Here is a 23518-nt window from a genome sequence, read left to right as displayed (position 1 = left end):
CTATTATCAAATTATATACATATTTCGTTCTTTAAGCCACAGCTTTGTAATCCTAAACCATGCTGCCATGATTTTACAGAAAACAACCAATCAAGACATATTTTAACTTTTGGCATACTAACTCATACAGAGATTCCTCCTGATTCTCTGAATCTGTAGATGGTCTTTAAAAGTTTGAGGAACATTTTTCTGAAATTTTGCCACAATTATTCTGATTTACTAAGATATTTAAATTGCCTGTACACACAAATAAATTGCACTTATTTGTTTATGATTTGTGGCTGATCAGCTAAAATTGTTGGTGAAATGAAAACAGGCTCAAACAGCAGTATTCAAATGAGGATTCAGTGTGCCATGGAGAGTTTAGAACCAGAGCAGGAAGGTCACAAACGCAAAATGAAATTCGACCTGATGGAGATGCAGATAATAGGGAACAAGGCAAATAAAAACATTGCTGAGCTCCAGCAAGGAAATCTATACATCTTCAGAATGAGTATTTGCTAAACAGTTAATGCAGTTGGCAGAACCACCAGAACACCAGATGAAGTTAAGAGGAGGTGACAAGATATAAAACCAAGTTCCAAAACAAATTAATAATAAAACCTCAGCAAATATGACAGGTGGGGGTGGCAGGAGATTCCTCTGACCAGTACTTAGCCTTTGGTGCAGCTCACTTACTGGGAGCAGCAGATGACTGGAATACAACACACTAGAGCTGATTGCACTGCAAGGTATGTGACAACACAATAGTTTATTATTGAAATAAAACTTTCAGCCCAAGACATATTCATCAAATAAACGTGCCCCCTGTGGCACCTTTCATTACACAAGAGGTACTAATAAGGTGGCATTGCAGCCCACTCTGCAGCTGGTCAGTGCCGTCTCTAAGCTGGCAATGGTCACTAATGCCCTTAAGAGAGGGATGGAAGATGGGGTGGTGAGAGCTCTGAACAGCAACAGGCCATCCAGCGTAACGTAGCATAATCTTTATCCAATAATCTTTGCCTCTGGCGTTCCAGTAATATTTACACCATCAGGCGTCTCTGTTGCCTTTCATGTTGTCTCCTCGCAACAATGACTGCATCTATTTCTACATAAAGTTGTGCCAGTTAACAACTGCCTTTCACACATGCTAAATATAGATGCAATACTATCCAGTGCGACCAGTTTCATGTTTGGTAAATCACATTGCGTGTGCTATGTTGATCCATTTGCATCTGCTCCTCCCAATATTTTGTGCTCCTGGCAGAGACCTCTAGTGCATATTCATTAAGGGCAAACATCCTAAACATATTGCACTCATTATTTTGCCCATTTGATAGATGCAATCTTCGGTAAATCAACTGCAAAGTGTTTTTGCGTGTGCTATCAATGCAAACTTTTAGTAGATCAGGCCTTTTGTCTCAGATTGGTGAACCACTGTCCATCTTTCCATCTGAGAGACTCTGCCTCTCTGAAATGCTCCTTTTATACCCAGTCATGTTACTGACCTGTTGCCAGGTAACCTGATTAGTTGTCAAATGATCCTCCAGGTGTTTCTGGTTTGTACCATTTACTTTTCCAGCCTTCCAGTGAATCCACTTGAGAATAATCTTTCTTACTGTGGGACTCAGATTTGCTGAAAATGTCCTCCTTCCCAGGTTTCTGCAACATTCTCTTCTCTTAGGTTATTGCTGATGTCTTTCCTCTTTGGCATCACATTAACACACCTGAATGCTGCAGAACTAATGTAATGCTTTAACTGAGGTGCTCTCACTTGCTGACGCCAAGTTAGTTAAAAGTTTTCATCACCACACGGCTGCTATTTATCCTTTAACTGTCTGTGGCAATAAGGATATACTTAGTTTTCTTGTTTTGTCAAAAAAAATAATGACATAAATGCAGATGTGTCTACCTCACTATGAGACTGTAGCCCAGAACAGTTTATTATGTTCTTATATGTAAACAGATTGTATTCTAGATGTGATGGTGTGTACTAATGTGTGTTAAAGTGTCAATGTTTTTGCTTCCTGGCAAATGAATATCATAGGTTTTTTTGTCTGTGTTTAGGATGATGAGGTGGCCCTACAGTGCTCAGCCACAATCCACAAGGAGCAACAGAAACTCTGTCTGGCAGCTGAAGGCTTCGGAAACAGACTCTGCTTCCTGGAATCCATCTCTAACTCAAAGGTATAAAACAAGTCTGATATGTTCTGCTCTGTCCCATGGATAACTAACAGCAGGCAAGCTAACCAAAATTTCCAGTTTGTGACTGGAAAAGTACACTGCCTGGTCCAACAAAAGAAGTTCATCCATCCATCCATTTTCTTCCGCTTATCCGGAGTCGGGTCGCAGGGGCAGCTGCCTAAGCAGGGAAACCCAGACTTTCCTCTCCCCGGCCACATTCACCAGCTCATCTGGAGGGATCCCGAGGCGTTCCCAGGCCAGCCAAGAGATGTAGTCCGTCAAGCATGTCCTAGATCTTCCCTGGGGCCTCTTTCCGGTGGGACGTGCCCAGAACACCTCACCAGGGAGGCGTCCAGGAGGCATCCTAACCACATGCCCGAGCCACCTTATCTGGCTCCTCTCGATGTGGAGGAGTAGTGGCTCTACTCTGAGCCCCTCCCGGATCACCGAGCTTCTCACCCTATCTCTAAGGGAGAACCCGACCACCCTGCAGAGAAAACTCATTTCGGTTGTATTCGCGATCTTGTTCTTTCGGTCACTACCCACAGCTCGTGGCCATAGATGAGGGCAGGAATGTAGATCAACCGGTAAATTGAGAGCTTTGCCTTTTGACTCAGCTCCTTCTTGCTTCAGCTCTGTGATGCCAGGTCGCTGGTTCTATGCCAGGTTGCAGGTCTGGTGCCAGGTCGCTGGTCCCATGGCATTGTGATAAAAACCCCTGCGTGGTGCCGATTCTATGGCCCTGTTGTTTTCTGTGAAGTTTGATAAAGTTCTGAACATAGTTTTTCCTCCCGTCTCCATAGTGACGGGCCATGGGCAGGATGCGCTCCTTGTCATGAAATGACGAATGTTTGTGGCTTAAAGCTGGCACCCCTCCCAAAACATTATTTGTCTTTGTTGACAAGCAATCTTTGATCTCCACCAATAGCTTGTCAATGACAGGAAATAAAGAGCATATTTTTAGGTCTTCTGAACCGGCTTCCACTACAAACCTCCCGAGGTAGGGAGCTGTTTGAATCGGCCTTCTCTCACAGGAAGATCGAGAAGAAAGTGCTATTTTTATGCACAGATCCTCAGCTTGCTCCTATATTTCTGTCCACGTTTCCTCCGTGCGTTGTTCTGATAAGGTAGTAATGACAGATTCTGTGAGACCATCTGCTGCTACAAGCTCAAACTTGGGGGCCTGAAGCTGATCTGACGTGAACTTAGTAGTTCGAAATACATGTTTAAAAAGGATGAGGTGCAGGACAAACTTTTCATTTATCACTGCACTCTCTGTTCTCAGATGAACATTTGACTGTTCGATGATGTCAAGCAGGGTAGCTTGGATTGCTGGGAGAGTTTTTTACAGCTTAGATGGCAATATAGTGGCATGAGTGTCACTTTCTGAACTGGACTTGTTCTGGGAGCACTGGACTGGCTAGCAGCTCAGAGTAAATTTGAGCAATGAAATTTTAAAAATGACTGTAATGTAATGTAAATTTGCTTTAGTGAAAAACAGCCTTTTGACAGCTTCTGTCTTGTCTGTCCAGGTTGGTCAAACAGTAACAATAACCTAGGACTTATTCTCACCATTAGAAACATCATTGACCCTTCAGGTCATCGACACTGTGTCAGTACCAATGCCCCCAGTTGTACCAGGACTGGTTTTTGTGTTCTATAAGGTCATAACTTATTTAGACAAACAGAACTACATCAGTTATGCTCTTGTTTCAGAATGTGCCTCCAGATCTTTCCATCTGCACGTTTGTGCTGGAGCAGTCGCTTTCAGTTCGAGCCCTTCAGGAGATGCTGACCAACACAGAGGAGAATGCTGATGGGGTGAGTGTGGAGACATTACGTCACACCTGAAGGGAAATCAGCGAACAAATGGGAGGGTTGTAGGTCTGAGAAACCACAGAGATGAAGGGAAGTTGGTGAAAGATGAGCAGAAACAGGGATTCTGATTTTGTTTTCTGATCATTTCGTTCTTGGCTCCAATTTCTTTAACAACTGACATTTCTGATCAGTTCTGAATTTTCTGAAGTGTAAAACTCCACCCTGAACACACACATGGCTAAAATATGAGCAAAGGATGAGGAACACATGCTCAACGTGACCTGGTCTGCCAGAGAAATGATGATGGATTATAGTTAAAATATGTCCATATATCGTTTTATTGCTTCCTCCAAACCCCTTCGTCCACATCTGTGAATGAATGAACTGCTCGTCTGTGTGACGCTGTACGTCAGGTGCTGGGCATGGCCAAGGTGCCGCAGCGTTGCTGACTGACAGGTCACGCTCACAATAGACAGAAATATCGTGTTTTTAATGTCGGACAATCAGCCCTTGAACATTTTCGTCTCATCCACAAAATCTCACAAACGTCTCGTCATGTTTTCGTCATCAGAGCCATTTCTAGCTCGTCGCCGTCTCGTTATCGTCATGAAAAAAGGTTTGTCAACGAAATAAATTCATCATCACCATCACTGACGAAAACAACACTGATTACTATTTCCATTCTGTGTCTGTTCTGGGAGCGCAGTGCTCTGGAGGGGCAATAAGTCACTATGAGTTCTTTAAGATAAGTTGGTGCCTGACCATTAAGGGCTTAATAGATTAGGAGGAGAGTTTTAAACTCTATTCTAAATGTTACAGAAAGCCAGTGCAGAGAAACCAGTAGAGAGATATCTTTTTTTGGTTCCTGTTAATACAGGTGCAGCAGCATTTTGGATCAGTGGAAGAGTCCTTAGGGACTTATTGGTGCAGCCTGATAATAGGGAATTGCAATAATGCAGCCTGGACATAACAAAGGCATGGACTAGTTTTTCTGCATCTGTCTGGGAGAGGATGTGCCTGGTTTTTGCTGTGTTTTGTAAATGAAAGAAGGCAGTTGTTAAGTTTTGTTTAACATGGGAGTTGAAGGGCAGACCCTGATCAAAGACAACTCCTAAGTTCCTTACAGTGGTACTAGGGGCCAGGGCAATGTCATCCATGGCAGCTATATTATTGGATAATCTGTCTCTGAGGTGCCCAGGGCCAATCAGAATGACTTCAGTTTTTTCTGTTTAATAGTTGAAAGTCATTAAAACATGCTTGAAACCTTACCAACTGATCACCATTGTGATTTATGTCCACACATTGTCTCTTTTTTAAGAAAACAAAGTAAGTGTATATAGTAATTTATTTAACTGTATTTAACTTTGGCTTTAATGAAGGACAGGACTCAGCCAGAACACATTATTTATGGTGAGAATCTCACTTTTGAAAGCATAAAACCAAGTATGGCTTCAGGGGGTCCGTGGCCTTTTAGTATATGCATGAAGGGGGTCTCTGAGGAAAATAGGTTTGGAACATCTGGCTTAAAGGAACCATTTACAAGGCAAAAAGAATTGGCCCAAGCACAGAAACTTGTGGGACTCCAAGTCTAAATTTTTCACGCAAAGAGGGTTCCTGATTAACATGTACAAACTGAAATCTACTGGATAAATAGGGTAAAACCAACTTAATGCAGTTCCTTTAATGCAGTTTGACTGTTCTAATCTCTGTAACAGAATCTGATAGTCTACAGTTTCAAAGGCAGTACTTAGGTCTAACAGAGAGGAGACCTTTGTCAGACACCATTAAGAGATCATTTGTAACCTATACGAGCACTGCCTCTGTGCTGTGATGCACTCTAAACCCTGACTAAAAAAACCTCAAATAAACTATTGTTGTGTCACATAGCTGTTTGACAACTGCTTTTTCAAGGATTTTGGAGAAAAAGGGGAGATTAGATATTGGTTTATAGCTGGGTAGAATGCCGGAATCAAGAGTACGTTTTCTTTAGTAGAGGTTTAATAACAGCTACTTTAAAGGATTGTGGCACATAGCCAGCTAGTAGAGATTGGCTTATCATATGTAGCAGAAACGAACTGATTAAGGGTGAAATTTCTTTCAGCAGTTTAGTTGGGATGGGATCTAAGAGACAAGTCAGGGGTTTAGATGAGGAAATAATTGAAGTTAATTTGGGGAGATCAACTGGAGAAAAACTTTCCAAACATAAATCAGGTTCTGCAATTGTTTCTATGGTACCTCAGTTTGGAGATTAGTTAGCACAGGTTACTCAGCTTCTTGTCAATCACTGATGGACAAGAAGCTGGTGTAGAGTAATCTGAGTATTTCTGCAGATGACAGAACTCACAGTTGTATTGGATGTCTGAGGTGGACAGTGTGAAGAAAAATGGTGAGAGTACAGTCCCTTATGGTGCTCCAGGTCTGCTGACCACCATCTCAGACACACATAGTGCGGTCTGTTTGTTAGCTAGTCATAAATCCAGAGGGGTATTGCATGAAACCAGAATAAAGAAATCCAGGATAATTAAACAAGCCCAGCTTGACCTAGCTTGCGCGGCCTATCCTGGCTTAATTGGTTGCACGTTTGCTGAGCCAGGATGAGAAGGTGCGGCTAGGTTAAGCCAGGTGAAGATAGTTGGGATAAGTGCGTGTGCACGGCATACTGAAGCAGACCTCGCGATCGCTCACAGAATCACTGATCGGAAAATGGATAAAAGTCGCGCGTCCTACGTCACGGCCGCTGAACAACAGCTCCTGACGGAGTTCTCTGACGAAGTTAAGGATATTATAAGGAAAAAAGGCAAAACCAATGCCATAAGTAAAGAACGCGAGAGAGCCTGGCAGACAATAGCCGACCGGCTCAATGCGTAAGTGGTCAAAAACTGTACAATTAATAAACAGTGCTCCACTGGAACTGTCATAATTAGGCTACAATTAAAGGAGTTACTTTTCAAATCCACTAACTGTTGTATACTTTAAGAGTGACAAGCAGGTGCATGTTACTCAGGAAATGTAGAGTATGATTAGGTGCAAACAATTATCCACAATGTGTCATTTAATCTATTTTCCTCATGTAACGTTTTTATCTATTTTATCTTTCTGTCCTTCATAAAGGACAAACCTGTCTGGCCATAAAAGGACCTGCAGCAAGAAAAAATTAAATATAAGAACATTTTGCAGGCTGGTAAGTGACTCCAAAGTAGAAACTGTCCGCTTCATACAAGGTACACAAAGTACTGCAATTCTACTGCACATGACATTTCCTTTACAGACTTCACAAACTGTCAGAACGCTTTATTCAGGGCACCTGGAGAGAGAGAGAGAGCTGGCAGATGTTAAAAGCTGACTCAAAAAGAGCAAGCTCCAAGAAATGGAGCTGGATCTTGAGATTAAATGCCAGACACTCAGAAAACTGGACCTGGAAATCCAGTAACCGAAAATCTGTATCTCTCAATGACATAGTCATCTCCAAAGGCCAGGGGATGTGAGCTGTCCCTGAAGACTCGTTCACGTCTGAATGCTCTTCTGAGGATTCGGGCTTCCTCGTCCAGCACATCCTCCGATAAAGGGCAAGCCATTATGAAGAGGGAACAGGTGAAGGGGAGTTGGACCTGAATATTCTACATTGCCCTCGTCACGGATTTCTTTGAATACACCTTTGTAACCTCATCAGCTGTGTTTTGTAATCTCAATTAATGCAATAAAACACATATTTATAAAACCTCTGACAGCAATTTGACGAGCAGTCTTCATTAGCATAGCAATATAACACTTGGCCTGATGAAATCATGCACTTATGACCAAGTTGATATTGTGTGATGAAATCGTGATCCTGTATTTAAATAAAATGACTAAAAAAAAAAGAGAAAAATTATATGCACTGCACTAGCACTACACGACAGCACCTGGGTCTAACTGGACTCAAAAGCGGTCTGACTATCACTTAATTATGACGTCCCATCTTGTTTGAATTCATGCTTGTGTTGTTCTTACTCTCAAATGTAAGTCGCTTTGGATAAAAGCGTCTGCTAAATGACTGTAGAATAGAATAGAATAATAATACTACAACTCGAATCCATATAAAAAGGCTGTTGCGATTACGAACAGATTTGGATTAAATGTACAGTGACTGTATATGTAATATTTTAATACTGGATGATTAAAATGACGCGCCATACTTAGGAAGACCATGGACATGCTGTAAAACACATTAATTCCTCACAGAATTGACGTTGGACATGCAGGTGACTCGCTAGGATTAATCTTAGCCTGAGCAGTTAGCCTGGTCTGGAGCAGGCTAGCTGCAGCGGATAAATCACCACAGTAACTTGGCCGGGATTAGTTTGAGCTGCTTTCATGCAACCGACTTAGGGCTAAATTCAGCCAGGATAACCAACATATCCCGGCTTAATCCCTTATCTTGGTTTCGTGCAATACCCCTCAGGTGGTGTCCAACTGGATTTACATAACAAAGTAGCTGGATTGTATTAAAGGCACTTGAGAAATCATAGAACATGATCCTTAAAGTGCTGCTTTATGTTCAACAGCTTTTTCAGATCTTAGTGATCCAGGGTTCATTATTGGGGAAGCATCTCATTGTTCTTGTTGGGACGTTGCTGTCCACAAAGAAGTTGAAATAATCTGTCTCACAATCAGTCAAGGCATTGATGTCCTGTCCATATGGTTCACAGAAGACATTGCATGTCCTCAAAGCATCTCTCAGAGCATCATTAGCTTTATTAGACCAGGTTTTAATAGTGTGTGATGACTGGTCGCTACTGAACGATGGGCTTGTAGGTGGAGGTGAGAAGAACCAGATTATGGTCTGATTTTCCTAAAAGGGGCAGAGCAGATAACCTGGATGGATTTAAAGTTTAGGTATTTATCTTATTTTATCTGGAGGAGCAGCTGACAAACTGTTGGAATGTTGGTGATGTTGCAGAGAGGGATAAAAATTCTCCAGAGATCTCAGTGAATACGTTAGGATGCTGTGATTGTAGCCTAGTAGCGACGGAGGTGATGACATCACAGACTGTGTCTGCAGTGGTACCAGGTATGATATAAACCACTTCCAGAAAAACACAGGTAAACTCTCTGGGTAAATGATAAGGAGAAAAGCTCATGGCTAAAGATCCATTTATTCTGCCTAATGTACGTAAATAGTGATGCCCGTTTCAAACATTGTCATATGTCGCCATCCTCACACTTCCATGCGTGTTTTGTGTTGCCATGGTTGTGAAGTCAGTTCCTCCACTAGGGAGCAGCGCTGAGTTCTGTGTTCACTCCCACGAGTGACGTCAGCTTCAGACACTGTTTAGCAGTGGTAATGTGTTGCTGCATAGTTGTTTCCAACCACTCAACATGCACTACACACTTGCATATTGTCTTCAAAAGTTTGTGCAATTTCTACAGTTGTTGTCCTAGTTTTCATTCTGCTTTTTTTATTCTGTTCCTGATCCTGTTCTTCTTCTCTGGTTTGTTTCTTTCGCTGGTCACATGTCAGCTTTTCTGCTCAGCACTGCGCCCGTGATTTCTGGTGGTGTTGCTCCGTCTTCTGCATCATGCGTAGGATAGCTAAGCTTCCTGAAAACAGACCAAATCACGTGCGTAACCGTCGCAGGAGACAAACGGAACCGTCTGTGTGTCCATCTTCTGTGTCCAGCATAAATGGGCCATAACAGTTTCCCTTGTGCAGATCTTCTCTGTTACAGTAACGTGTCTAGGACGCTCTGCAGTTCCACCTCCATTCAGCTTTCCACTGAATGTCTGCTCAACTTAGTTTCTCTATTTTAAATCATTAAGAATAGTGTTTTGCTCCAGTTTGTATCTGATTTTAATTCTATTTGTCTCTTTTACCCTCTTGGTGCCTTTCTGTTAACCTTTCTGTTAATGTCCTCCTCAGACAGGTCAGAGTGGTGGGCATCGCACCCTCCTGTATGGACACGCTGTTTTACTACGACACTCCTACAGTGGGATGGTCAGTACAGTCATGTTTTAAAATCATAGTTTGATACTTTGCTGTGAGATAGTGCTTCACTCTTGGTTTTAATTGTCTCATGTTTTGTTTTTAGTACCTGTCCTGCCTGTCCACCTCTCGTTCGTCCACAGATAAATTGGCTTTTGATGTGGGACTGCAGGAAGATACCGCAGGTAGATGACAAACAGATTTACAGTAACAAATATTTCCACCTGTGCAGGACTGGTTGTGGCCAGTGGAGCTAAACTGGAGAAATCTTGTAGCTACACCACAGTGGTCTGGAGAATTCAACACACTGAATATATTACGCTGAAAGGTCTAAATACACAATAAAGTGATGGTGTGATGATGCATGGCCTGCAATTAAACCCAACATGTAAACTCAGAACGCTCTTAAATCTCATTAGTGGGGAGGGAAAATGAGCTCAGAAGCAACTTTTTGGTTCATTGTGATTTCATGTCATCATTTAGAAGTTATTGCTGATTAAGCTAACACCAGCTGTTTGCTTAGTATTTGTTTTATTTTAGAAGAAAAACTATCCAAACCGTTTCAAGAGGAAGACAGTTTTATATATTTTAAAGAGAATAAGATAAGATTAGATTAGATTGGACTTTATTAATCTCACAGTGGAGAAATTCACTCGTTACAGCAGCTCTTGTTACAGAATAAGGTGCAGAAAGCAGACAGAATAAAGTTAACATGCATCACAACGAGAAGGTGCAATATAAATTATTTACAAGAAAAAGAAGTTTAAGAAAAGCAAAATATATGTAGCATTATAAATATAAAAAAAAATATATATATACTATATATATATATATATATATATATATATATATATATATATATATATATATAAAATATATACATATATATATAATTGACAGTGCAAGAAAAACAACATCACAGACTATATACATATTTACATGGTGAAGGTGGGATATGAAGAATATGATGATATTGATAATGGTGTCAAGGTTTGGTGTGCGGATCCAAGGAGACTGAAGCGCAGGGAAAAACAAAGAACACTTTATTGTTATGGATGATTCGATGATTTCGCTTTGAGGACGGGATGGAGCGGGCAGACAGGATTCTGGAAAACCGGCAGGGTTCAGGTCGGGTGCTTAAAGGAGAAAGGAGACACAATGGTCAGCAATAACTTTGAGTACAAACAATAATACTGCGATCTCGACTGGTTACCACAGTGAGTAGTATAATCCAGAGATGACTGGATGTCAGTCTGGAGCTTATATGCGAGAGGTGTGATGAGGCTGATGTCTTCCAGCTGTGCCGTCCTAACAGCTGCTAGTGATGGTGTTCCAAATAAGGTCATGCGGAAGTCGGAGATGTGAAGAAGCGTGAACCATGACAAGTGGGGGGTATTGCACAGTAAAATATAAATAAATATTACACAGTATTATGACTATACAGATAAGTTGTACAGTCTGACAGCAGTGGGAATGAAGGACCTGCGGTAGCTCCTTCCTACACTGAGGGTGTCTCAGTCTGCTGCTGAAGGAGCTGCTCAGCCCCTCCACAGTCTGGTGCAGCGGGTGAGAGGTGTTGTCCATGATGGATGTGAGCTTGGCCAACATCCTCCTCTCACCCACCTCCTCCACAGAGTCCAGCGGGCAGCCCAGGACAGAGCTGGCCCTCCTGACCAGCTTGTTCAGTCTCTTCCTGTCCCGGTCAGTGCTGCTCGCTCCCCAGCAGACAACGGCGTAGAGGACAGCAGAGGCTACCACAGAGTCATAAAATGTCCTTAGCAGACGCCTGCATACTCCAAAGGACCTCAGTCTCCTCAGGAGGTGGAGGCGACTCTGGCCCTTCTTGTACAGGGCGTCTGTGTGGTGTGACCAGTCCAGTTTACTGTTGAGGTGAACACCCAGGTACTTGAAACTGTCCACCAGGTCAATGTCCTTCCCCTGGATGTTCACCGGTGTGTGGGGTAGTGTCCTTCTCCGGAAGTCAGTCATCATCTCCTTGGTCTTACTGGTGTTTAAGCATAGGTGGTTGCGCTCACACCAGTCCACAAAGTCCATGATGACTGACCGGTACTCCAGCTCGTTCCCCTCAGACACACAGCCCACAATGGCTGAGTCTTCAGAGAACTTCTGGAGATGACAGCTGCTGGTGTTGTAGGTGAAGTCCGAGGTGTAGAGGGTGAAGAGGAACGGTGAGAGCACTGTTCCCTGAGGGGCCCCCGTGCTGCAGACTACCACCTCAGACACACAGTTCTGCAGACGCACGTACTGTGGCCGGTTGGTGAGGTAGTCGATGGTCCACGCAGCTAACTTTCCATCCACTCCAGCTCCTTCCAGCTTCCCCCGCAGCAGCGCCGGCTGGATGGTGTTGAACGCACTGGAGAAGTAAAAAAACATGACTCTCACGATGCTCCCAGTGGTCTCCAGGTGAACCAGCGCCCTGTGCAGTAGGTAGATGACAGCATCATCCACCCCGATGTTTGGCCTGTAGGCAAACTGCAGCGGGTCCATCACGGTGCACACCACGGAGCGGAGGTGACTGAGGATGAGCCTCTCCATGGTCTTCATCAGATGGGAGGTCAAGGCGACGGGTCTGTAAGGGTCGGCTCCTCCGCATGTGATATCTTAGGAACCGGAACCACACAGGAGGTCTTCCACAGGACAGGGACCTTCTCCAGGCTGAGGCTCAGGTTAAAGATGTACCTGAGCACCTCACAGAGCTGGTCTGCACAGGTCCTGAGCAGCCTGGGGCTGATGCCATCTGGTCCTGCAGCTTTCCTGTTCTTCAGCCGCCTCAGTTCTCTCCTCACCTGGGCCGATGTAAGGGAGAGGGGGGAGGTGGAGGGCAGTGGGGGGGCTGGTGGTGGAGTCCATTGGTGTGGAGTGGAGATGGGGGGTAGGTGAAAGTGAAGGTGAAGATGAAGGAAGCAAAAGATTTTCTGGTCCAGCTGACTCATACGAAGAGATCGACAGACTCCTTCCAGCATCTTCAGAAACAACATAAACCATAAAAGAAAGTATGACAAATTTCAAATGGAGTTTTCTTTCTTCATTGGCCCTTCTAAGTTCACTTACGAACAGTGTAGGGTAATAACATGTTAACTCGTAGCGTGTTACTGTAACGCATTTATTAGTAACTAAAACTCTACTGCATTACTACCGTTACCCTACGGTGCGTTACTCTGTTACTAGCTCAAGGACTACATGTCGGCCAGCAGCTGTGAGCTCCTCCTGTTTACAGCGGTGATGCTGCACCACATGGGCAGTGTTGCAAAGTCCGCTTGTTGTGCTTATTTTCCTCTGAAGTCGCTTGTAAACATGGTCAGTCGCGGGTTTTCGGATGCCGGAGGGAAACATGGGCGCAACAGTCCTTTTGTTCAGGAACTAGTGTCCACAGCCCCGTTTCCTTGGTTACCGCGGGTGTCCAAACGCACACCCCAACCCACACACACGTGCACATCTTCACTTGATGGAGAGACAATGGCCGCAAATAACCAAGGAAATATAAAATATAGAGAATTAAGAACAGGAGAAAGATCAACATGGATCTTTGAGCTGCTGGTACATTAATTTTATTTCCAATAATCTGCTAACCTGACGCAAATACAGTGCATCCGGAAAGTATTCACAGCGCTTCACTTTTTCCACATTTTATTATGTTACAGCTTCATTCCAAATTATAATAAATTAAGCTCTTACCTCAAAATTCTACACACAATACCCCATTATGACAAGGTGAAAAAAGTTTTTTTTTAAGTTTTTGAATTTATAAAAAATGGAAAACGAAGAAATCACATTTACATAAGTATTCACAGCCTTTGCTTAATACTTTGTTGATCCACCTTTGGCAGCAATTACAGTCTCAAGTCTTTTTGGATATGATGCTACAAGCTTAGCACACCTATCTTTAGGCAGTTTCGCCCATTCTTCTTTGCAGTACTTCTCAAGCTCCTTCAGGTTGGATGGGAGACGTCTATGCACAGCCATTTTCAGATCTCTCCAGAGATGTTCAAACGGATTCAAGTCTGGACTCTGGCTGGGCCACTCCAGGACATTCACAGAGTGGTTCTGAAGCCACTCCTTTGAGATCTTGGCTGTGTGCTTTGGGTCATTGTCCTGCTGAAAAATAAACCGTTGCCCCAGTCTGAGATCTCGAGCGCGCTGGAACAGGTTTTCATCCAGGATGTCTCTGTATATTTCTGCAGTCATCTTTCCTTCTATCCTGACTAGTCTGCCAGTTCCTGCTGCTGAAAAACATCCCCATAGCATGATGCTGCCACCACCATGCTTCACTGTAGGGATGGTATTGGCCTGGTGATGAGCGGTGCCTGGTTTCCTCCAAACATGACGCCTGGCATTCACACCAAAGAGTTCAAGCTTTGTCTCATCAGACCAGAGGATTTTGTTTCTCATGGTCTGAGAGTCATTCAGGTGCCTTTTGGCAAACTCAAGACGGGCTGCCATGTGCCTTTTACTAAGGAGTGGCTTTCGTCTTGCCACTCTACCATACAGTCCTGATTGGTGGATTGCTGCAGAGATGGTGGTCCTTCTGAAAGGTTCTCCTCTCTCCACAGAGAAACGCTGGAGCTCTGCCAGAGTGACCATCGGGTTCTTGGTCACCTCCCTGACTAAGGCCCTTCTCCCCCGATTGCTCAGTGTAGGAGGCCGGCCAGCTCTAGGAAGAGTCCTGGTGGTTCCAAACATCTTCCATTTACGAATGATGGAGGCCACTGTGCTCATTGGGACCTTCAAAGCAGCAGAAATTTTTCTGTATCCTTCCCCAGATTTGTGCCTCAAGACAATCCTGTCTCGGAGGTCTACAGACAATTCCTTCGACTTCATGCTTGGTGTTTGTGCTCTGACATGCATGGTCAACTGTGGGACCTTATATAGACAGGTGTGTGCCTTTCCAAATCATGTCCAATCAACTGAATTTACCACAGGTGGACTCCAATTAAGTTGTAGAAACATCTCAAGGCTTATCAGTGGGAACAGGATGCACCTGAGCTCAATTTTGAGCTCCATGGCAAAGGTTGTGAATACTTATGTAAATGTGATTTTTTCGTTTTTCATTTTTAATAAATTCAAAAAATCTCAAAAAAAACTTTTTTCACCTTGTCATAATGAGGTATTGTGTGTAGAATTTTGAGGTAAGAGCTTAATTTAATATAATTTGGAATGAAGCTGTAACATAATAAAGTGTGGAAAAGTGAAGCACTGTGAATACTTTCCGGATGCACTGTACATTAGTGTTAAAAATGACGTCATGTTTGAGTTTTTTATATTTTGAACAAATCTGTAATTAAGTTTTAAGAATTTTGATGTTCTTTTATAAAAATAACTAAACAGTTACTTTTCACAGTACTTGTTGGTTTAAGAAATCTACAAAGTTACTTTTTGAATTAAGTAACTAGTAACTGTAACTAATCAGTTTTTTCAGTAACTAGCACAACAACAACATATTTTTTCTTGTTTTTATTATAAAGGATCTTTTATGTTATAAATTTTAGAAAATCAACTGAAATGAAAAAGTGATGCTTGCAGTGTGAGGACAGCATGGGCGGGGGGGGGGGGTTGGGGGGGGCTGCTCTTTGTCCTCATGGCCTTTTAAGTGTTTCACTGAATGCATCAGTCTCTCTGACATTTTCTGCAGAATTATCATCCAACAGAATATAAGACGTTAATGTTTCAAACTCACATGACTGCAGGGAGGATGGTTTCCGTCTGAGAGCTCTGTAGCATCTGTCACTTCATTGTTTTGGTCTATGGCTTTGCTGCCTTGTTTCAGTTTCACAGCTGTAATGAAGCTTGTTCCAGCGGAAAGACGGCAGCGCCGCTAAGCGTCCTGTCGACTCTGTTCTGGAAATGACAGGAGGATGTGTGTGGTGTCTCATCCCCTGCTGTCTGTGTGTAGGTGAGGCATGCTGGTGGACCATCCACCCGGCTTCAAAGCAGCGTTCAGAGGGAGAGAAGGTTAGAGTGGGAGATGACCTCATCCTGGTCAGCGTGTCCTCTGAAAGATACCTGGTCAGTTCCTGCTCTGTATGAACAAGTTGCTGCTCTCTCTTTTCTTTTTCCTCCTATCAAATTCTCCTCCTTTATTTGCTCTTTACTGTTATTGTTTCCTTCAGTGTCTGAACGTTTAATGGCAAACCTCACCCTTCTATGGCATAGACTTTTCATTTTTCAAAAATATTTAACCACGTTTTGTGGGAGCTTGGTGGTACCTAATAATTTACTATTTAAAATCTGATACCCCCAAACAAGACTTGGGTTTGCTGCCTCAGGGCAACACTGTGCAATAAAGGTTTTCTGTAGTGATTGTAACCAGTGCTATATGAGTCAAACCAACAACATCTTGATGAAAATAGCCCAGAAATGGTTCCAACCCATCAAACATAGAATAGACAGTCTCATCATTGTGTGGACGTTTACCTTTAAAAAAGAAAATAGGAAGCAGAGTTTTGAACACACCTGTAGCCCTCTTCATCCACTTCCATGCACATAAACACACATCACAAACACTTTATTGCATCGACTGACACTTGTCTGATCCTTCGTCTTGTAACGGTGTCTCAGACCTGATCGAGGATCCACTCTTTCTCGTCGTGTCTTTCCTACACTCAGAAGATACAGTACCTGATTGCACTTTTAGGGGAACAAAGGATTGTTGCTGGCATTGTACCCTCAAAACTACTGCTGATGTATTCTCAGTTATTTGTATTTGTACCCTTCAGTTTGTACCTTATAAAGACCTTATAAATCGGGGTACAAGATGGCCCCAGAGGTGCAATACTGGTGAACAGCAGTACTTTTGAAGGTACCACTTTTTACAACTTGCTGTCCTCACTGTCTGAGGGGATGAGTCATAGACCAAGAATATTCTTACTCCATGTAGCCACCCGGCTGCATCCTGAGCAAACTTGTTCCCATACTTGTTTGTGTAATATGTTATCAGTGTATTTCACAGGGGCACATTAGCAAACTCAGACTGGATGGAGTTGATTCATTTGGAGCGTGTAAAAATAAACATGAAGAGGTTAGTGTTTGGTTCATTTTGAGATAACACAGAAAGCAAAATGATAGTTGCAGTATCAAAGTTGACCAGCACACCATCTTCAAAGTGTTTTCCGCTGTCGACCCTGTGACCTTCCATCCAACCGATTCATCATTCTCTACACTCTCTTAGCTAGCTGCTTGCATGATGCAAGCTGTGAAAACAGTGCAACTTTTTAAAGATGTGCCCAAACAACACTTAAAAAAACTGTAATCATAATTCTGTTCTCTGCTTAAGTCCTCGATCATGAACATTCTGCTAGTAAAATGTTTCTGGGTCCGTCTCCTATAAGTATTTGTCAGTGGTAAAGTTAAAAATTCACTATGGTCATCACTTTGCAACATGTGCATGTCCACATTGTAGAAGGAAGCTGCCTGAACAGAAAGCCCTCACTGCACAGCGTTGCCCATAAACACAAAGTTTATGTCGTAATGCCAATGTACAAAAAAATAAGTCTAACACTTCTTTACATGTTCATGCACGTGATCATATTTTTTGTTTAAATTTACCACAAATATAAAGGTGTTGAAAGTGATGTGTATCTTGCCATATAGTAGCAGGGTGCACTATGCTCAGCTTTCTGACAGGACGGCCCCACACCCAGCTCCAAGCTCTCACACGTCTGCTGACCTTTCAATGTTTTACTCTCCAAAGAAGTTAAAGGGGCAGTGTGAGGACCAGATATGTGGTTTGCTGCCCAAGAACAACACCATCATCCATCCATTCATCCATCCATCCATCCATCCATCCATCTTCAGGGTCTTTGACCGGATCCAGGATTCAGGACTGGGAGAAAAACTACCTTAACTATCCAACACCTGAGTAGACCCTACCAGGGACCTTACTTTGCTGAGGAGTCCAATCCCCCTGTACTTGGGGCAAATCCTCCAGTCCCCCTTCTTCAAGAGGAGGACCACCTCAGTCTTCCAGTCCTGGAGAACTGTCCCTGATGTCAATGCAATGCTGCAGAGGTGTGTCAACCAAGACAGTCCCACAGCATCCAGAACTATGGGGAACTCCAGGCAGGTCTCATCCTCCCCAAGGTCCTGCCACCGAGGTGCTTCTGACTACCTTTTTAACCTTAACCCCAGAGATCAGAGGGCCCACCTCTGAGTCCCCAGACTCTGGATGGTGTGTCGGTGGGATGGAGGAGGAAATATTATCTTGTGCTTCACCTCTACATTTATACCCAGTATTATGGTAAATGATTGCTTACACTGGGGGCTTTCCTCTCTTCATGTCTGTGCTTCCTGTTTACTTTCCTGTTTATCACAAACTGTAGTGAACAGTGGGCTCACCACCTGCAGGAGGGGCCATCGGGTGCATTGTGAGCTGGGCGGCTGCCAGAGGCGGGGACCCTGGTGGTCTGATCCTCGACTGTAAAAGCTAACTCTAGGGACGTGGAATGTCACCTCTCTGGCGGGGAAGGAGCCTGAGCTGGTGCGCGAGGTTGAACGGTTCCAGCTAGATATAGTTGGACTCACCTCAGCGCACAGCTTGGGCTCTGGAACCACTGTCCTTGAGAGGGGCTGGACCCTCTTCCATTCTGGAGTTGCTCCTGGTGAGAGGTGCCAAGCAGGTGTGGGCATGCTCATTGCCCCCCGACTTGGCGCCTGTACGTTGGGGTTTACCCCGGTGGATGAAAGGGTAGCCTCCCTCCACCTTCGGGTGGGGAGGCGGGTCCTGACTGTTGTTTGTGCTTATGCACCAAATAGCAGTTCAGAGTACCCACCCTTTCTGGAGTCCTTGGAGGGGGTGTTGGAGAGCACTCCTTCCGGGGACTGCCTCGTTCTGCTGGGGGACTTCAATGCTCACGTGGGCAATAACAGCAAGACCTGGAGGGGCGTGACTGGGAAGAACGGCCCCCCTAATCTAAATCCAAGTGGTGCTTTGTTGTTGGACTTCTGTGCTCGTCATGAACTGTCCGTAACGAACATCTTGTTCAGACATAAGAGTGTCCACATGTGCACTTGGCACCAGGACACTCTAGGCCGCAGGTTGATGATTGACTTTGTAGTCGTGTCGTCGGACTTGCGGCCGCATGTCCTGGACACTCAGGCGAAGAGAGGGGCAGAGCTGTCACCACCTGGTGGTGAGTTGGCTCAGATGGTGGGGGAGGATGCCGGTCAGGCCTGGCAGACCCAAGCGTGTTGTGAGGGTCTGCTGGGAATGTCTGGCAGAATCCGAGTTTCAACTCCCATCTCTGGCAGAGCTTCAACCAATATCCCGGTTGAGGCGCCGACTCCGAATGGGCTGTGATCCGTGCCTCTATTGTCGAGGCGGCCAGCCGCAGCTGTGGCCATAAGGTCGTCGGTGCCTGTCGTGGCGGTAACCCCCGAACTCGTTGGTGGACACCGGCAGTAAGGGATGCCGTCAAGCTGAAGGAGTCCTATTGGGCCTTTTTGGCCTGTGGGACTCCAGAGACAGCTGATGGGTATCAGCAGGCTAAGCGGAGTGCAGCTTCAGCGGTCGCTAAGGCAAAAACTCGGGCGTGGGAGGAGTTTGGAGAGGCCATGGAGAATGACTTCCGGACAGCTTCGAGGAGATTCTGGTCCACCATCCGGCGGCTCAGGAGGGGAAAGCAGTGCTCCATCAACACTGTGTACAGTGGGGATGGGGGGCTGCTGACCTCGACTCGGGACATTGTGAGGCGGTGGAGGGAATACTTCGAAGACCTTCTCAATCCCACCAACACGTCTTCTGATGAGGAAGCAGAGTCTGGGGTAGCTGGTGCTGGCTCTCCTATCTCTGGGGCTGAGGTCGCTGAGGTGGTTAAAAAGATCCTCGGTGGCAAGGCCCCAGGGGTGGATGTGGTCCGCCCAGAGTTCCTTAAGGCTCTGGATGCTGTAGGGCTGTCTTGGTTGACATGCCTCTGCAACATCGCGTGAACATCGGGGACAGTTCCCCTGGACTGGCAGACTGGGGTGGTGGTCTCCCTCTTCAAAAAGGGGGACAGGAGGGTGTGCTCCAACTACGGGGGGATCACACTCCTCAGCCTCCCCGGTAAGGTCTATTCAGGGGTGTTTGAGAGGAGGGTCCGTCGGATAGTTGAACCTCGGATTGAGGAGGAGCAGTGTGGTTTTCGTCCTGGTCGTGGAACAGTGGACCAGCTCTACACCCTCTGCGGGGTCTTTGAGGGGGCATTAGAGTTTGCCCAACCAATCTACATGTGTTTTGTAGACTTGGAGAAGGCATTCGACCGTGTTCCCCAGGGACTGCTGTGGGGGGTACTCGGGGAGTATGGAGTGCCGTACTCGCTTGTATGAGCTGTCTGGTCCCTGTACGAGTGGTGTCAGAGCTTGGTCCGCATTGCCGGCAGTAAATCAGAACCGTTTCCAGTGCTGGTTGGACTCCGCCAAGGCTGCCCTTTGTCACCGATTCTGTTCATAACCTTTATGGACAGAATTTCTAGGTGCCATCGAGGTGTTGAGGGAATCCGGTTTGGTGGCCTCAGGATTGGGTCTCTGCTCTTTGCGGCCGTGATCTTCAGGTCTCACTGGAGCAATTCGCAGCCGAGTGTGAAGCGGCTGGGATGAGAATCAGCACCTCCAAGTCCGAGACCATGGTCCTCAGCTGGAAAAGGGTGGAGTGCTCTCTCTGGGTCTGCAATAAGGTCCTGCCCCAAGTGGAGGAGTTCACATATCTCGGGGTCTGTTCACGTGTAAGGTAAGGATGGAGCGGGAGATCGACAGGCGGATCGGCGCGGCGTCTGCAGTGATGCGGTGTCTGCATCAGTCTGTCGTGGTGAAGAGGGAGCTGAGCCAAAATGCAAAGCTCTCGATTTACCAGTCAATCTACGTTCCTACCCTCACCTATGGTCATGAGCTGTGGGTAGTGACTGAAAGAACAAGATTGCGAATACAAGCGGCCGAAATGAGTTTTCTCCACAGGGTGGCTGGGCTCTCCCTTAGAGATAGGGTGTCCCCCCGCGGCGTGGGGTGGCGGGAGGATGGTGGTGGGGGGATGGTGTTTGTGTGTGTGTGTGTTGGGGGGGGGGGTGGTGTGTGGGTGGGAGAGTGGTGTGGGTGTGGGGGGATGGGTGGTGGAGGGATGGTGTGTGGGAGGGTGGGGTGTGTGGAGGTGGATGCGTGGTGTGTGGGAGGGGGGGTGGTGTGGGTGTGGGAGGATGAATGGTGGAGGGATGATGTATGTGTGGGAGGATGGGGTATGTGTGGGAGAATGTATGGTGCAGGGATGGGGGAGTGTGTGGGAGGATGGATGGTGGAAGGATGGTGTGTGTGCGGGAGGATGGATGGTGTATGGGAGGGAGGATGGTGTGTGTGTGGGGGAGTGGTGTATGTTTGGGAGAGTGGGTGATGGAGGGGTGGTGTGTGTGTGTGGGAGGATGGGGTACGTGAAGGTGGATGTTTGGTGTAGGAGAGGGAGGACGGTGTATGTGTAGGAGAATGATGTATGTGTGGGAGGATGGGTAGTGGAAGGATGGTGTGTGTGTGTGTGTGTGGGAGGTGTGAAGGTAGATGAATGGTGTATGAGAGGGAGGATGGTGTATGTGTGGGAGGATGAGTGGTGGAGGGATGATGTGTGTGTGGGAGGATGGGGTAGGTGTGGGAGAGTGTATGGTGGAAGGATGGTGAGTGTGTGGGAGGAAGGATGGTGTGTGTGTGGAAGGATGGATGGTGGAAGGATGGTGTGTGTGTGTGGGAGAACAGAGTATGTGAGGGTTGAATGGTGTATGCGTGGGAGGATGAATGGAGGAGTGGAAGGAGAGTGTGTGTGTTTGTGTGTGTGTGTGTTGGTCTGGGGGGGGGCAGGACTGGTTCTCGGGGTGTGCGGCTGGGCGCTGGGGTGTGGGGCTGGCCTCTGGTGGTGGCCGTCTGGGCGGGCCGGGTCCCCCCGGGTGGCGTGCTGGCCCTCGGCCTGTGGGGGGGGGGGGGGGGGGGGGTGTCCCTGCGCTCCTGGGCCCGGGCCCTCTGCCCCGTCTGTCCCGGGCGGCCGGTGCCCGGGGGGGTCGGGGACTGCTGGCCTCGGCCCGCCGGGGCCGGTGCCCTGTGTCCGCGGGGCGGCTCCTGCTGGGGTCTCCTGCTGCTGCCTTCCTGGGCGGGCGAGTGGTCGTCTCTGTGGACCGGTCGGGATCTGTTGCCTGCGGGGGGGCTGGTGGCCTGGGTCTCGGGACCGCTGGCCTGACTCTGGCCTCTGTTCAAGTGAGGTGGCATCTGCATGATCACTCTGCATGGTCACTCCTTCCTGAACGTCTCCACACAGTCTTTGCGTCGCCGTGTGGCCGAGTTCTCCAACACATCCACACAGGTTTCTCTGCGCGTGTTCTTGAATACAGCAGTTTCACTTATATCTATTATCATATTTTGTTTCTTTTTTTAATTATTTCTGTTCTTATTATTATTATTACTCTTACTCTTATTATTATTATTGTTACTATTACCAACTAGCTGTGTAATGACCTACTGGCTAGGATGATCTTAGCTATATATGTTGTAAGTAGTATGGATTACATGGTCTTCTGTATGATGTTTCAAGTCCCCACCCGCACTCCCCACACCCTTTCTGTCCCTCTCTCTCCCCTCCCTCTTCTCTCTACTTTCTTGTCTCTCTCTCTCTCTCTGTCCCCTCCGGTCGAGTCCAGCATTAAGAGTCTGATTTAATAAAGTTTTTCATGTCATCAAGAGGGACTTTATACATGTAGTATAAATCCCTGCTTGATCGAGTAAAATTGCCCAGCATCAGACGGCAGCCAGACAATCATTCTGTTTGCAACGATGCTGGACAAGACAGGTTAAAAAAAAAAAAAAAAAAAAAAAAGAGATAGGGTGATAAGCTCCGTGATCCGGGAGGGGCCGCTGCTCCTCCACATCAAGAGGAGCCAGATGAGGTGGCTTGGGCATCTGGTTAGGATGCCTCCTGGACTCCTCCCTGGTGAGGTGTTCCGGGCACGTCCCACTGGAAAGAGGTCCCGGGGAAGACCCAGGACACGCTGGACGGACTACATCTCTCGGCTGGCCTGGGAACGCCTCGGGATGAACTGGTGAATGTGGCCAGGGAGAGGGAAGCCTGGGTTTCCCTGCTTAGGCAGCTGCCCCTGCGTCCCAACTCTGGATAAGCAGCAGAAAATGGATGGAACAGAAAACCAGACAGCTGTGAACAGAAAACCAGACAGCTGATAATACCCTGGTTCACCCTTACAGGGCATGCCCTGGATGTTGTGTTGTTGTTTTGTTAAATTCAGCTTTCCTGTTGGGTTTCCTGCAGCATCTGTCCTATGGCAACGGAAGTCTCCATGTAGACGCAGCCTTCCAGCAGACGCTGTGGAGCGTATCCCCCATCTGTTCTGGCAGTGAAGTAGCACAAGGTAAACTTTTATAGGATTTTTCTTCTTCTTCTTTTTCATTTATTCAGAATGACTGAGAATTCACCACTTCACATTAGTTCCTCAGCTCTACCACAATGATGGATATTCTGGTCTTGTTCCTTTGTGTGCTGTTATAACACTTTTGACTCACCTAGATACAACCCCAAAACACCTCTGAAAGTGTCCTGTGATG

The 23518-nt window shown here is 46.0% G+C and overlaps 1 protein-coding gene across 1 annotated transcript in view; it reads left to right on the top strand.

Moving 5' to 3' along the window:
- ryr2a (ryanodine receptor 2a (cardiac)) overlaps positions 1–23518 on the top strand; it is a 392644-nt gene that overhangs the window by 36034 nt on the left and 333092 nt on the right. The window contains exons 2-7 of the mRNA XM_041973182.1: positions 2050–2169; positions 3883–3987; positions 9884–9958; positions 10053–10131; positions 15858–15970; positions 23226–23325. Coding sequence (XP_041829116.1) covers positions 2050–2169; positions 3883–3987; positions 9884–9958; positions 10053–10131; positions 15858–15970; positions 23226–23325 — 592 coding nt within the window. The remainder of the gene's footprint in view (positions 1–2049; positions 2170–3882; positions 3988–9883; positions 9959–10052; positions 10132–15857; positions 15971–23225; positions 23326–23518) is intronic.

Source organism: Melanotaenia boesemani, chromosome 21, assembly GCF_017639745.1.
Source record: "Melanotaenia boesemani isolate fMelBoe1 chromosome 21, fMelBoe1.pri, whole genome shotgun sequence".
NCBI lineage: Eukaryota > Metazoa > Chordata > Actinopteri > Atheriniformes > Melanotaeniidae > Melanotaenia > Melanotaenia boesemani.
Note: the sequence above shows the minus strand (reverse complement) of the source record. Positions and strands in the feature narration are given on the sequence as shown.